The sequence below is a fragment of the Lytechinus variegatus genome, chromosome 7, assembly GCF_018143015.1.
Source record: "Lytechinus variegatus isolate NC3 chromosome 7, Lvar_3.0, whole genome shotgun sequence".
Lineage (NCBI taxonomy): Eukaryota > Metazoa > Echinodermata > Echinoidea > Temnopleuroida > Toxopneustidae > Lytechinus > Lytechinus variegatus.
Genome location: NC_054746.1, coordinates 15,698,960 through 15,716,663, shown reverse-complemented (window position 1 = coordinate 15,716,663; position 17,704 = coordinate 15,698,960). Strand labels below are relative to the sequence as shown.

At 35.3% G+C, this 17,704-nt stretch overlaps 1 protein-coding gene across 1 annotated transcript in view; it reads right to left on the bottom strand.

The window, feature by feature from the left end:
* Positions 1–17,704, bottom strand: part of LOC121418544 (pecanex-like protein 1) — a 104,023-nt gene that overhangs the window by 26,402 nt on the left and 59,917 nt on the right. The window contains exon 34 of the mRNA XM_041612465.1: positions 5,190–5,268. Within this exon, the coding sequence (XP_041468399.1) occupies positions 5,190–5,268 (79 nt within the window). The remainder of the gene's footprint in view (positions 1–5,189; positions 5,269–17,704) is intronic.

Below are 17,704 nucleotides of genomic sequence, written 5' to 3'. Positions count from 1 at the left end.
GTTGAATATTGCATTATTAACTAAATCAATCAATAAATATTTTGATTACATCTTAGCAACCATACCATCCTAAAATATACTAGGAAATAATTGCTGTTTAGGTTGATGTGATATTGCAAATTAAAATTGTTGCTTTTTATTAATCTGTTTGGAAATCCTAAAACAAACCTAATATGTATGTCCCCCAAAGAATAAAAAAAGGAGTTTACATATATCCCACAAAGAGTCTCAAATCAAACTAAGATTCATCTTATATTTTGTTTGACAATTATAAGATATAATTTGAAATCAATCTCATTTTGAATTTGATTAAAAAACTTGTTAAACTCTTCCCACGATGGAGCCCATGACTTCCACATACTTCATCAAGATATTATCCTTCCATGGTGATAAGCACCTGCTTTTAGCTGAGAAGCATGAATGTGAGTCATTCCATCATTGTTATGAGCCATCAAATGAAAGAACATGAATGAGAGACATGGTCTATCCTTCAGTCCTATCATCCTAAATCTTCCCTAAAACTTGCAAAAAGTCAAGTCTTGATTTAGGATGAATGCAAGGACAACATGGTCGCTTTGCTGGAATTTAAGTTATAGTCTGATGTCAAGTCAAGTTCATGTTTGGTTGGAAATGTTACATTAATTATGTTTCAAGTGGTGAATGTAGATCAAATCTATTCATAACATTTTTTACAACAAATGTATGAGAAATATTTAGCTGTAGATTTAGTGTTTTCCCCCATCTACTTGTGTTTTTTTTTTCTTTGTTTCTTTTTTAGGGGAATTGGGGAAAGTCATTGAAAAATTACATATGCAGTGAAGATGATGTCCTGATGAGTTTTGTTAAGGTATATTATACATTTTAATTTAGTCTTTACATCTAACAGCATATGAGGGGGAAATGCCTGAATATACATACATGTACCCTTGATGTGCATATTGATATAAATCATCAATATCATAAAAGTCATCCACAGTCTTGAAAATAACTATGTCTTCACAAAGAAATAATGAATCCAGATAAAATTCAATTAACCTGTTTGCTACAATTCATGAATGTGTGAATGGACTTTTGCAACTCTAAGCTTTACATCAAAAATTTAGAAAGTATGAATAATCTGAAGAGTAATGTCCTACTTCCATTAAAGAAAACATTTACAATGATTTAACTAACATAATAATCTTGAAAACAAAATAATGATTACTCTTTTACACCTGTTAAGTGTTAAATATACCCTATTCACCGAGATAAAATTAAGATGTGAAAACAAGTCCTGTGCGGCAGATATCCTCTTCTCCCTGTGGATATAGTTAATTGCTAATTAGCGATGACAGCTAAATAGAGCAATCACCACAACCTTCATTACCCCCCTGTGAACTAGGGTTATTTATGAAACAAGTGATTCCCCTGCCACACTGGAATGATAGACATAAAACTAACAAAAGACCTTACAAACGTGACACTGTCATTTATGAATATGGGGAATATTGTGTTGGTTGATGGTTGGTATAGAATTAAAATGTAGCTAAAGAAAATTGACATTGGATTAATAAAGCAAAATGAAATCAATAAATTTGTTTAATCATTTCTAAATGATAAGTCATTTATTATGTGTCATGGACTGGAGTGTGACTTCAGTAAAATGTCATCACTTGATGATATTGATATGCCCTCCAAAATATGTCCAGAACATATAGTTTTGCTCAGAAAACATTGCGGTCACAAATGTAAAACTAATATCATATACAGTGTTTTATAAAAAAAATGTCCTTGATGACAATTTAAATTTATTAATATAAGCTTACTGAAATACTGGCATTGATTGGCTGAGCACAAATAACATATGAAATTTAAAGATTTATATGTTTTATGAAAACAACCAAAGAATGGAAATAGAAAATGAATATGGTTAATTTCACTCATCAGTTCCAAGTCAAGGATAGCAAAAAAAAAAGTTTTTTCTTCTCAAGTTCATTGTCATTTCTCTGAGTCAGTCAAAGGGTAGATTTTGTAAGAATTTTACCTTGTGAGGAAGAAAGGGACTAAAAGATAACATATCAACAGTTATTTTTGGAAAATAAGAAAGCATCAGTTCTTGTAAACAAACATGGCAAATGATTCATTCTGAAATTATGCCTGACAAGGCGACAACAATGAATGAATGGATTGCACAATTTTGCTGAGCCTATAATAGCACGATGTAGTTAAGGAAATACAAGAGTGGAAGAATTACATTTAGTTTTTTTCAAATCCGATTTTTTTCAATACACAGATGACAGTCACCCTTAGTGATTAAAACCATGTTACTATATTTTAGAATTATCATCATTTATCAACTTTTAAGAATGAAAAAAATTAACAAATAAATGTTGCATGCGTTTCATTGGAATATCATTTGTAAACATGAAATCAAGCCATGAAATATAATTTCATTATCACAATAACAGGCTTCTTTCTCTATTGATTATATTGACAGTCGGTATATCTACTTGTATTTTTTTCAAATTAATATCAAGAATAAATAACATACATAATAAAAAAATAATAATTTCTTGATTGATTCAAAATGGTGGTATGTGAGGATATAATTCAGGGAATTGTCAACTCCACGGTTAATCCCATATCCCAATGTAAGGACATGAGATTTTGACAGAACATTGCTACATGTACTGTATACCTTATAAGTGACAGGAATATCCTTCCTGAAGTACAATGTCCTAGATAGGACTGACCACGCACTTCCCTCCAAACATATCAACATTTGATACCTGTTTACTAACTTGATAATCCATCTTGATTTCCTGACCAAGTTAAAACATCTCCTGCCTCAATTACAACAGGAACAAAACTAAGATAATTATAGGTTTTTGAAGAGATTTATCCAACTAGGAAGATTTTATGTAAGTGGAAATGAAATGACAGGTTTTTCCTACATTTCAGTTCAATGTTTGATGTAAACTGACAAGAAAGGTAATGTTGCATAGGTGAGCACGTAAACTATATCTAATTTACACCCTAGTTTTTTATTATGACATCCATAAAGATTAATATCTGAACCTGAATGGTGATGACAGATTTGCCATTTTGTTATAGTTCAAAATCAGATATTTAATTAGTGTTTTTTATCATTCTTTTATCTATTTTCATTTATTTATTTATATTCTTTTTATTTATTTTCATTTTTATTTATTTATTCATTTATTCATTCATTCATTTATTTAGTTATTTTTTCATTAATTCATTTGTTTATTCATTCATTCATTTATTATCATTTTGGGGGGAGGGGTATTATTTCATTTTTTGCTACTGATAATCATGTTTCTATTATTGTCTCTCATCTTCTATTTTTAAATCTATGTTCTTAAAAATTTCCTGCACTTTCTTCTCTAGAAAATAATTAGCATCTCCTTACAAATGACTTTAAAGTAATTAAGAAACGTAGTAGGTGATAGATGATATTCTAGAACCACAGGGTGGCAAGATTCTGGATGCACTGTGTTGAATAGTGCAGTGGTATGTTATTAGGAAGGGGGACCGCTGGCCCCCCATTTCTCCTTCCATCTTACTCCATCCCATACTATGATATACTTTCCAAGTAAATCATTACATGAAAGTCAAATCAATCAATCTACAACACATGCCGGGCAGAAATGGCTCCATTTCTTTTGGCAAGGAGTAAATCATATCTATAAATCATATGAACCGAGGTGTAAATCTAATTAGCAATCCATCTTTGAAAACTTTAGAAATGGGATGGCGCTTTCACTTCCGAGCTCATTACCACATGCCTGGGACGAACCTTGGCCAATTTGGAGCGATACTTATCAAACTACATCATTTCATATATGTGGGACTGGGCAGCATCAAATCAAGGATGAGACGATAACTATCTGATCAGTGACCATAATTATGTTCAGAACATATCTTGGCCCTGTTATACATATATAAGAATCTCTGACACCGTTCTCACTACCTTCTTAAAACTAGTTTAACATGTAATGAGAATGGTCGAAGCGATTTTCCAAACCAGTTCAGAAAACCACCCCGCGATGTAGTTTTCAAGATCGCTTTACCTCGTTAAACTGGTTTTTGCATAAGTGAGGACACAACCCTTCTTCGAGAAGTGATCATTGCACATTTTGGGCGCGCTACTCGACAGGTGTAGAATGCCTACGCTGCGATTATGAATTTTCGCGCGAAACGTGTCACCCCACAGATCGCTTTACGTGAAGTGATTTTGAAAACCTCTTTTGTGTGATCAAATGGGAATGCCAGCAAAGTGAACTTCCAAACTGGTTTTCTGAACCGATTTCCAGTGAACTAGTTTTAGAAAGCGTAATGAGAACGATGTCGATGGTAAACTTGCTGTCACCCAATGAAATTTGTACAAGATTAAAACATTCAACAGATGATTGTAAGTTGTTATCAATAACGATACTAATACCCCTTTCATAAACCCAATTAAAATGAATTAGGCGGCTAATAGCAGCATAATTTGGTCGTAAAATTGGAGGAGGACAAGAGTTATCCGCATTACTCTGATGCTGCTATTATCTGCATAATAGCGGCATCGGGATAAGATTTTGAGTTTATGAACGCATTTCCAAATAATGCGGATAATTGCCATGGTGCGGTCACAAGGTCACCCTTTTCCAACACAACCGCATCGGAGGGGGCGTGTCCAGTTGTCATGGCGATTATCCGCCTTTTTCAAGACGGGCGCTCATAAAAATAATGCGGCTTATTTTCGGAGTTTATGAACGCAATTTTTATTGAATTGTCCACATTACTCTTAGGCGGCTAATTGGAGGATAGGTTTATGAATAAGGGTAGTAGTTTCAGAATACAGAGCTGGGATCCTGATTTTCTGCCAAGATGATTTGAATGATGAGGGCACATAATTTCCATCTGTTGAGTATGGTTTGAAAATTCAAGTGTGAACAAAGTTTCTGTGAAGAACAGATTTGCATCTAAAAAAAATCCCAAAGGAGGGATATTGTACATGAACTTGTGATACCTTGAATGCTTGATTAAAAATTATCATTTGCAGCAAAGATGTACTTACAAATGCTTTCATTAAGACAAAAGAGGATACATTTTTAAAGCATCATTTATATGCCATTCATGATTGTTTTCAATTTAACAATTGCAGTTCAAGTGGAGAAAATATACAGTTTTATTATACTGACCTTGATGACTCTAAAACTGAGGTATTTTCTGTTGAGCATGATGATCTTATAGTCATCGGTTCCTTCATCCAAAACATGCCTGTAGAGGAAAAAATAAATATCAAACAAAAATTCAACATTTTTTTTTCATGCAAAAATTCTGAAAAAACTCTATATGAAAATGCATTGATAAAGTTTTTCAATGTCTCAATTTGAACTGAACAATAATTTTAGAAAAATTTATATTTCAATTTCCAATTTTAACATACATGTATCTATGACAACATGGAAAAGATACTGCGGCAATGAGCAATATGATCTAACCACATCAACCCATTTGCTGTCATTCTGATTTACATAGAACTTCCTGACAGCGACTTAGCTTGTATCCTTGTTCATTTCCCCCAGCTACAGTTGATTTAGAATAAGGTGAGTGGCCGGAGAAACTTTCTTTGGTTTTCTTTTCCTCTCTTCTTCTTCTTTGTAATGTTACTACACTTGAATTTAAATATAAATTGCAGTGAATGGGAAATGGAAACCAAAAGAAATCAAACAGAATGAAACAAAATGACCAGTAGAGTGTTATACTGCTTGAAAAATAATTATTAAGACCACTTTTCTACTACGCTCACATACAATATGGTCTAATCATTCTTTCCCAAGCTGTAGCTTATCAAAAACTTTCATCAAGTTTTAATCATTAAAACAATTATGGCACTAGCATTGTTCAATTTTTAAAAACTAAAATCACAAACATGAATAAGACATTCAATAGGGACCAGTGTTCAAGCAACATTTTTTACTGTGTTTTCGGGATAAAAAGGTATTGATTGAACGCAGATTAAAGTGATGAATTTCAGGATTAAAATCAAGCAATATTTGTAAAAACTCTAAAAAGCTTCGATAGGCTTATAAATTCAGACCGACTTAATTATCAGAATACCTGAAAATTTATGAGAACTTGTTCAAGCCTCACTATACCCAATAACTGTTTTCTGCATTTGCACCAACGTGAAGCCACACCCTCTCGGGGTAAGTTCGCGAAGTAATAATTTTGCACAGTACAGTCTGCTAGTCTCAAGTCGGTCTGAAAATGCCTCACGAGCATGAATGGTGTACAGAGCAGAAATGATAGAGGCTTAAAATAAGATGGGAGAAGCTGGTTAAGAAAGAGGAAGAGCATCGAGGATTTCAGCGGTGCAATGCCCCCTGGTGAAGGCTGTAGTGAGGCAATTTACTCAATAAAATAAGAAAAATGGACATGACTTGGGTATTCATTCAGAATGTAAGTCTGCTTTCATCAGACAGTTAGTTTGCAAATTATTCCAGTATTTCTCATCTGGCATGCTTTATCATGTTAAGCACAGCCTGCTGGGAGAAAAGTTTTCCGAACTGAAGTGGCTACCCTGGGTAAAATTAGGAGTGGGCTATAAATGGGTGATTTTTGGTTTTACTGTGGGAACAGTTTTTTTGTGTTCCTTTTACCTTATCTCAACATGAAATGACAATATTTTTTGTCTCGGGTCCGAGAAAAAAGTGTGCCGGGCCAAAATCCAAAATGGCCGCCAAAATCCCATAGGCCGTAAAACCCATAGTAGACGAATAAAAGCAATATAGCTCTATGAAGCTGCTTGCTATTGTTGACCTCGTACCATCTGCTATCCAAGAATAATGGTTTAAAAGTGCTAATTATAGGAAAAACAAATTGCCTGCCACCTAAAACATATGAATAGACACCAAAACCAGAGAAAAAGACCACCAAATAAAGAAGTTGTGGCCAAAACTGTGATTTTGGGGGATTTTGGCGGCCATTTTGGATTTTGGCCCGGCACACTTTTTTCTCGGACCCGAGACAAAAAATATTGTCATTTCATGTTGAGATAAGGTAAAAGGAACACAAAAAACTGTTCCCGTATTGAAATTACAAAAAAGTATTTTTGACCCATGTATAGCCCACTCCTAGTAAAATATGACATTATCGATGATCCACAGCATTTACATTGCACCATATTTCTTTTTCAAAATAGTCATAGGTGCAGGCTCATACAATAAAGTTAACTTAATTACTACACATCTGCTGAAAAAAAGTGTGTAAAAATTATTATTATTACTATTATTATTATTGCCCATCGGAGTGAGCTAAAGAATACTTGTAATGAAGATGTGATTGGCTACATTTATATGGGTATTGTATCTTTATCTTAATCCTGAGCCAACCCACCATGTTTTGTGAAATAATTGCATTGTATGTTAGCTGCCCACATTCAGAGGAACCTTATATATGACCCCAGCTTTCGCCAGAGTTGTGGTCCCTAGTGTTTGAAGTGAATTTCAAGGAATTAAGCCTTCACTTCAGTTGAACGCAACACACTGCAAAACATCTTTTTGCACTCATTGCACAATATCCATAGCTTGATTTGAATCCATGACCCTCGGCTTCAAATGGAAGGATCAAATCCACAGGTCCAAATACGTGTACTATGCCTTTCTATTCTGCCATTAGCCCACTCATTTTTAAGTGGAGAGGCAAAATAAGATTGTTATTAAAGATTGATACTAGACTAGTTATCGCATACTCAGCTGTCGACTATCTAGAAAGTATTCTAGACCATGATATTTGTCAGTATCATTCATTTTTAGTCAGACTCGGTCCATCACCTCACTGCTGATCTTTACGCTACACCACAAAATTTGCCGAGTCTCCTCCAGTTTGCAGGAGGATCCATGCCTTTTCTAAAAGACGAGTCAGACACACCTCCGGGGCAGGCGATTTACGTTTACATTGAGGGGGAAGGGGCGGGTCAGGCTTGCCTCTCGGGTGGAATTCTTAAGCTGGGGCTAAGTATAAACGGGGTAATAGAAGAATTCAAACTCAAAACCCCACCTACGTACATGTACCTGTCAAAAACAATTATTTTTTCCACCTGACAATGGATATATTCCCTCTGGCTATCTTAGATTATATTCCACTTCCCTTAGCATTATATTCCACTCCTATCCGTATTCCCCTTAGCCTAGTTTTCTCTCACCTGGATTTAATTCTAGCTTTAGGGCAACCTGTGGAACTGGGCTGTGACAGTGACTAGTGAGTTGATGTCAAGCACTTGCTAAATGATTCTTGGACTGCTCCATAATAGCATTTGAATTTCATTCGCAATTAACAGCACCATTATAGTTTCTTACCACTCATCCATCATTCATCCATCCATCAATCAATGAATGCATGAATTAATTAATTGAATCATTCATTTGTTTACTTAATCATTCTTTCTTTCATTCATCCATCCATTCATCACCCATCCAACCATTCATTCATCCATCCATCCATCCATCCATTCATTCATTCATAATTCCTTCGTTCATTTGTTCATTAATTCATTCATTCTTCTTTCCTCCATGCTTCATTCTTGTATGTATTCATTAATCAATTCATTCATAATTCATTCATTCATACATAATCATTCATTCATTTAAAATTTTTCATTCTTGCCAATTTGAAAAGGGAAAAGGTGAAACCCATATTATTTGTTTCTGAATTACAAGATGACACAGATTTCATCACGTCTGTCTGTGGTATGGTTTCTTTTTCTGCATATCCGGTGATGACCTGGTTTCGCCAACTACCTGGAGGCAGAGACTTCTAAGTGGACTGTGACGTTGAATGAAATTTGTCTGGGGAAAGCGCTCAAAAGTAATCTTTCTTTCTGATTCCCATCCTCATATTCCTCAGTTTTTATACTTGTTGCAGATAGACTTAATATTCCAAATGTTTGAAACGAAAATGCCATCCAATAACAAATCTTATTCTGCCCCTCATACTAAGAAAGTAGTTTATTCTTTATTCTAATAAAATAAGAATAAACAAATCTATCATCAATCTTTAACAAGAGACTACATCAAATTAGATTATAAAGTATTCAAAATTGATGGGAACTTTCCTTATTTCAAGTTTATATGACACTGAAAATAAACTTGTTTTTTTTTATTAAACAACAAACCTCTATCTCTCCAAAGCTGATATCTATTGAATTATTGAATTTAATTCAAAATACGTATTTCAAAAGACTGCAGATTGGCCTTGCTCAAATCATAGATCTAATGCATGTTCAAATATAATCCTGATAGAAAATGACATTTGTTACATTATTCATGTGTTTTGGGATGATGATTAAGGCAGTCCTCTGGTGAAGGCAAGGAAGTATGCCTGTAACCCTGCAGACATCTCTTTAAAAGCATATCATGGGAAAATATTCTTGAGCACGAGTTCTCACAGATTTTACTTCCCTAGCCCCCAAGAAAGCATACTTCACACGTATGTCCTCAAGGTCTTTGCATCTGAACTTCATCAATCCAAGGAGTTTCACAGAGAGTTTCTAATCTCAAAATAGACGGGATTACTTTTCATGCATTTGGCTGGATGCCTGTGCCACAGGATTTACAGTACATGTATTCTTCTCCAAGTTCAAGATAGGGCTTTTATTTCTTTTATTTGTATGTGTTGGCACATGAATGCTTTCGGTTGGTGAATGGTTGACAAGTGTTACTCGAAGGATAGTAGATGGAAAGCATCAGGGATGAAAACAATCTGCTTAAAGACAAAGGTCTTATTTCTAAATATTGAAATTTGATGTGTGACATATTCAATATATTCTTCATATGGATGGAAAAAAGCATCCAGGGAGAAAAAAAAATGCTTGCGCAGACACTCTCAAGATAGCTGTGAACAAAAAATATCATCTCCTGGGGAGTCTGATTGTAACACATGTAGAATATGGAATAAAATTGAGATAGTACTTTCCGCTGATCACTTTAATTTCACTCTTTTGAAGTGCTAAATAATGATTTTTTGGTGCATTTCTTTCTGGGCTTCATTTCTTCCAAAATATCACAGACACATTGAACAAATGGACCTTGCAGCTCAGATATTTAAAAGTCAAATGAGTTAACATAACCAATGCCTTTAAATAATGTCTGAGGTTTAATGAGGGGTTCAATGGTTTGAAAACCAGTCCAAGATGGCGTCTTCATGATTTCCTCTATCACATAGATGGCGAAAAGATCTGAGATTCACAGATGTACTGCTCAGATATGAATTATCTTACTCACGGATGTTATAAGATAAAACCGGTCTACAAAATAAAATGCATGTGTGGGCCAAAAGTCATACAGTTCAATAATATCCATTAATGATGAAAGTGTTTAAAGATGATTGCTAGTTTGATACAGATTTTTGTGTACAAACAAGGATGGAGATAAAGGGTGAATAAATGGATGGATGGATGGATGGATGAATGAATGAATGTATGAATGTATGAATGAATGAATGAATGAATGGATGAATGAATGAATGAGTGAATGAATGAATGGAGGAATAATGGAGCATTGTGGCCTAGTGGATTAGTCTCAGGATTCTGATTTTGAGACACAGAGGGTAGCGAGTTCTAATGCTAGCTATGGTGTGCTTTCCTTCAGCAAGAAATTTATCCATACTGTGCTGCACTCGACCCAGGTGGGGTGAATGGGTGACAGGCAAGATTAATTCCTTCAAGGCAGAGCACAAAGCAGCTTGAGCTGAAGCAAGAGCAATAATAGTGCGCCTCAGTAGAATATTTCTAGATAGATGGCACTATATAAATGTCTATTATTATCAATTGTATCAAACGCCAAGAGGACATTATGAGGTCCTAAAAAAAATAGCCAATCTGAATCAACGGGGGGGGGGGGGGGGGGGGGGGCAGTGACATTCTCTTTGAAAAATATGACCATTTATGTATGGTCAAAAATGGTGAGACAATTATGAATTAGGAAATCAAGGTGGTATATCAAAGGTCACATCTGCATCCAGCCACCCAAATAGATGAGACGGCACTAATGGAAATTAAAGTGGCACTTTCCTCTAAATTTCTCTGTCTTTTAACTACATGGGGTAAGCAAGAGCACCTTCAGCTTTATCTCATCACGTGATAACCAATCTCCAAATAAAGTCAGAATTGAATCCCAGAGACTGTTTACAGCAGTATCCACGCAACATATAAAACCAATTGGCCATGTCCCTCTGGATTCAACAGACCCGGTCGCGGTGTAAATGCCTGGATTTCCTCTTCGTTATACTCGCCTGCCACTGACCGGGCTTCTGTATCACCAAGAACACAACAAACATGCCGGATCTAGTCTGTCAGTCACTGTATCTAATGCTATGTGGGTGAAACAACATTTCATTCCAACTGCTTTCAGTCTTAAGAGTATCATTTCTTCCATTTGAAATGCTAAATGATTGCTCAGGAAGAGGAACTTTGATATACAAGATGCAGTGCAAAGTATGCAGTTTCAGATGTCATGTGGTCTTTTATTTCTTTTCTTTTTTTATATTACTTGATATATTTTGCTACCTATTTCATGGCAACCTCTGCCATTTATTCTCACAATGACCTTCAATTTTTATTTTTTAAAGAATGACATAAAGAAATGTGACTGCTTGCTTCTTCAACGTTTGTACAGTACATCACTGCACATCCTTTACATGTTCCTGCCACTGCACCTTTTCTGCACACAATACTCTTCAAGAGGGATGTTCTCTAATGGAAGAAGAAAAGAAGTATGTCATTTTAACACCCCCAAGCAGGTGCAAATTTAATATTTGTTAAAATGATTAAAAATCTATATTTCAATTACTAATACTATATACACATAATAATAATAATATACAGTATTTGTCCAGCACTCATATCCACCTTGTTAGGTGCTCAAGTCTCTCCTATATTATCTCAGCTATGCTAGTCTACAGCTTCCAATTCTCACAGCTTTCTTGAGGAAGTACTTCCTGCCAGTGCCTATTCATCTCACTTGGGCTGAGTGCAGCTCATAGTAGATCATTTTTTGGCTAAAGGAAATTATGGCTGGGATTCGAATCCATTACCCTGTTTCAATGTCCGGAGACTACCAGTAATTCACTCGTTCATCAGAAAAGTAATTTAAAGTTAAACTACTGTAAACAGAGGCCTCCAATCACATATGTCTATTTATCATAACAAAATTAGTCAGTCCCCAATGCATTTATATATATTATGTTATTTCAAAAAGTAGGCCTTCGGCCTTCTAGGGAATATTTTTTCAAACAGAATTACCCACATCTGGAGCAGAAAAAAATTGATGACTCTCAGCAGAAGATGTGACGCCAGACTTTGGCACAAAAATGCCAAAGAATTATGTAAAGAGGTGAACCTCATGATTAAAGTAGAGCATAGAGCAATGTAACATGCACACGCTGACAAGGAGAATTAGCTGATGACTGAGGTGTAATGTTGTGTCACACAGTAGTAATAAGAGATCGGCAAGATATCCTCTATGAGTCATTTTGTTAGTGATAGTGGATGGGCAAGGCAGCCTTGTCTTACAAAACCCCCCAAAAAGTCAGTATAATATTACAACTAACATCATATCCAATGTAAGGCGGTAATCAGAGATTTTGTATCATTAAAGTTCATGTGTTACATTCAATGTGCTTCTAATATTACCTTCAGAGAATCACAAAGGTTTTGAAGTCTCAACTTTACAATAAAGCATGAATCAAAAGTCTTATGACAGTTAATAGATGATTACTAAATAAGTTATATTATTTGTCAAAATGTGATAGATGCATAGAGAAATAACAGATAATCTCCATTAATACATCTTCAAGTTTATTTGTTTACATCTTTTAATAATATCTTAATGTCTTTTTTTGGGGGGGGAGTTAGGCGTTTTATTTGTCTGATGCTTACTTCACAGAATTTCAAGAGTTATCAATATTTTCATTTTGCAAAACGAATAATAAATAAGATCACTTGCTAATCAATGCCCCATCCCCTTTTTGTCTTTAACATTTTCTGTAAACGCACTTGTGGGAGCTGAGTCACTGTACGTGCAAATAGTATTTTATACTTCATACATGTCCATGGAACTCCTTTAACCTGGACAAGAAACAAGAACCTTAGTCACAATATATATATTTCATCCAGTCTTACCTAGGTGCAGAAAAAAGCACTATAGACAAACATATGTAACCATAGCAACCGTCAGTGAAGCCAGAACAAGGCACATTCCCTGGTGGTATGTGGTTTGTATGACCATGCAGACTTAAAGTGGCAATGTAACCGAAGTTTACAGAATACCCCAAACCAAGCTGGTCTCCAATGTGAATTGCAATGAATGTCTGGAATGACAAACATCTGTTTCAAATTATGACCATTGTAACAATAAAGTGATATATAAATGATTTGTTGTTTGAAATATAATAACTGTTTTTTTTTTAAGAGCAACCATGGCCTTAAGTTCACCCTCCCCCCTCCAAATATGAGCACGCTGCTAAAGAATATCACAAACAGCAAAATTTGTACTTTGAGATGCATATCTTTTAAATAAAATAACTTCAAGAAAGACAACTAAATCAGTACAAAAGAACTAGAAAAAGAAAAAATGTCACTCATTACTGAAAGAACTTAACAATTATATTGTCATGTGTATGGATAGGAAAGAACTGTTCAGATAACTGAAAAAAAAATATCCAAGAACATTATATCATCAATGAAAATGCGATACTTTTTGAACTTGAAAACACCTTGATGCATTCAGAAATCTTCAGCTTCATGAGTGTGCTTTGTTTGGCAGAAACAAAAGCAAAACAAACGTTTGCTCTTAGAAGATAAACCAATCAAAATCCTCAACAGGACATTGGCAATACACCATCAAAACCATTGCCAAGGAAATTTATTTCCACGGCAACCATGACTCCTGTGGTCTGCACCTGCATACCGAACCTAGAGGCTGGAAGGAGAGAGACAAACCACAAAAATGAAGATTCTTATCTCAAACCTAACTCTGTATCCAGATTAATTTTAGCAATGTGCAGATTGATATCTGTAACCCCTGGAACTGTCTGGGGTTAATACTGAAGCCAGTACACTACCCTGAAGCAATGTCTGTGCAATTTTTGGCGTGACTAGTGAATTTTTCAATATGTAATATTACATAAATCTATGTCATGAATTTATGTTTTCAAGATCAGGAATTTACTTTAGTATTGGTGACATTTTCCTTTGGGTGAAGTGAGGTAGAGGAGAATGCTAAAAATCTTAATGATTAGCATATGGAGTACATCTGCCCAGGACAGGTTGGATTCAAAATTGGTAGCTCTGATAAATCTTGTACATGCACATACCTGTAGTTATAATAATAAAGAAGATTATTATGTGAAGCACACAATATGACAAAAATCTTTCTATGCACTTTGCAGAATAAGAGATTTAACATGGCCAAACAAGCAAAGGGGGCCTCTTCACCGAGACAGATTCCTTGAATTATTGTGTGGGATTAAGAATGAAATAACACGGCCTGATTGTATGAATAATGTCAGTTTGAACTTTGAAATGGAAGTCACGGAATGAATCACACTGCTACCTCAGAAGGACACAGACCACCTATGGGACAGTCACATAGAGGCAGTGAGTGCAGTAACCAGAGGATTCTTTCCCCTCCTTTAACCAAAGCAAAACTAACCCTAATTGCAAAATTAATTATATCAATCATCATCATAAATCATGTATTATCACTTTCATATAATGATAACACTCCACCTCATGCCATAGATGTGTCCTAGAAGATCTACTGAATGCATTTTCAATGATAGATGGAGCTGTTTTCCAGTCAGGCTGGGCCAAAGGATTTCATTTTGAATATTCTGTCAAATCCTTATATATCCTTATATTTCTTGAAACTAGGCATGGTAGCTAAATTGCCCGTCTAATGAACGGGAGGTTGTGGGCTCGATCCCAGCCAAGTCATACGTACATGTAAGGCAATAACAATGGGACCTTCTTGTCTGGTGCTCAACATTATTAGAAAATTTACAATACCATTATATTACGCAGGGCCCACTGGGAGAGCTGACATGGTTACCCTGAGAGAACAGTTCATGAGAGCTGATGTGGCTACCCTGGGTAAATATTACTATGTAATCATTCCAAGAGAAGTATGACAATCCAGGAGTGCTGTAAACACTTTCAGACTTTTGTTCTAAATTGCCAAGGAGTATCTAACATACACGATTCCCAAGCACAGAGACAGGTCATTACAAGACTTTTCAACAGTGTTTCAGTCAGCTCCCACCCTCCTTTTCTTGTTGAAAGTCATCTTGACCGCATCATACAGGTCATACAGGTGATTCATGTTACTCAGAAGAAGACTGGCTCATATGTACTGATGTTTCGTAGTTTGAAAAGAGAAACGTCAGCTATTGATCAAGGCAATGCATGATAGCCGAGTTCATCTGGTAGTACTCTGCAATATCCTAAAAATAATACCGGTAGTCTAAATTTGCCACTCTCTACCCAAGGCATGAATTACCCAAGACAAAGTGCTAGGATGCTCCTCAGCCAATCAAAACCAAGAAAAGGGGCCCGTTGCAGAAAGAGTTGCAATCATCGCAACTCTAAAATCATGCGCAACACGCAATTGGGACTTGCGATTGCTTTTTTGGCTTGCGTTTAAACTTGTTGATAAAACGCCCTCTGGACTTTTCATCAATCTCAGAATCCAAGACAATGATACGGCACAGAAATGCCTCAAGAGTTCAAATCAACAAATGATTCCAATGGCCATTGGTACTACCCAATAAAACTACAAGCTTTAATCATTTCTGGCTATTATGTATGTATGCCATCTTATAAACTTTACTGAGAACTTGCAGCATCCAGTTTTGCATTAACATAAAATCTTCCTACGATAGTAATTTTCTTAGTAAAACAATCTGTCAGTTTTAAACTGTATCACACCAATATTTCAGTTGTGTGAACATAGCTTGCATTGTCATTCTTGATGATGTAAGTCATGGCAGCTTGTTCACATGAAACAAATGTAAGCTATGAGACAGTGGTGTGAACATAGCTAGTATTGTCATCCTTGATGATGTAAGTCATGGCAGCTTGTTCACACAAACCAAGGTTACCTATGAGACAGTGTCAGTCACTTCTTCACCCCTCCTAGAACTCTGATGATGCACCAAATCACCTGCTTCATATCATCATAATTCCAATTATGTAATCCACCTTGCATACATCTGTTGCTACGAAAGATGAACCTCACACAAATTCTAAATACAAAGAAGTTTGAGTATGAAAGGTCCTAAAATAAAAACCAAAAGCTTTTGAAATGTGAAAGTATAATTAAGTATAAAATATGGATTTTCAAATATGGATGCATCAAGTACAATTCTTTGAATTAATCCTTTGATTATTGTAGAAAGTAATCATCGGAATTCTCTACATATTACTTGATAACAATAACTCTTTTCAATCATTTCAGTACATTAGATTGGATTTGTTCATCTTAATCTTACCAACTAATTGCTTTAATCTGCTGGAACAAGAAAAACCCAATTCTAATTCACATCTTACAACAGTATATAAACTAGAAGGTAATGCAAGATATAAAGATTAAATTTTATGATAGTTGAAGAAGAGATAGTATTGAAAAGGAACTACAGGGCACATATGGAGGCACGATAGCTTGGTCAGTAGAACGGGGGTTTTGGATTCCAGTGACCTGGGTTGGTATTCTGAGGTCATTTTATCTTTAAAATATTTTATTTTATCTCTTAAAATGAAATTGGTATTCTGAGATGAGATTTTATCTCTCAGATAAAATTTTAGATTTTATCTTGCGTATAAATTTTATCTTGCGTATCTACAGATGATACGCAACAGAACAATGCCTGCGTACACATACCCATCGCGTATATGGCCGTTGGCCAACGCAGATGATGTGCTTGCGCCCATGTTACTTTGAAGAAAAAATAAAATAAACTTAAAAGAGGGTAGAGGCTATTTTATCTCTGCGACGTTTATTTCACCAATATTTCTAGGTGAATTAACCCCAAATGGTGACATGAAAATGAAGAAAAATTGTATATTTATTGAGAAAAACACCTTAACGTTGTTCCTGAAAAATTAGAGAGTATTTCATAAAACTTTTCTTGACTAATATTGTCTTTGAAATGATGCTTGAAAAGATGCGATAAAGACTTCGAAAAAAGATGAGAGTATTGTCCTTTTGGTTAAAAAGAAATCTCGGTAAAGATGCGTAAGCGTATAGTGCAAGCGTATTTGAAGTCAATAAATTAACGCAATCTCACCCCTTTGCCACACCTCCTGGCGGAATGGAATTTAATTGGTTGAGTGATATGAGAGAGCTATAAAAGCGCGTTTCTAATTGGATATTGATTAAAAAATAGGTGTGTCTTACAGAGATAAAATGAAGATAAAATGGTTCTCAGAATACCAATTCGGATAGATTTTAAGGGTATTTTATCTCACTGATTTTAACGGAGATAAAATATTTTATTTTATCTGAGATAAAATGGATCTCAGAATACCACCCCTGGGTTAGATTCTCACTTGGTGTGCTAGTGCTCTTTGATAAATCATTAATCCTCATTACCAGGTCCCTCAGAGAGAACCTTATGCCATAGGTCCTCTGGTTGCTTGCTTGCATGCATTCATGCT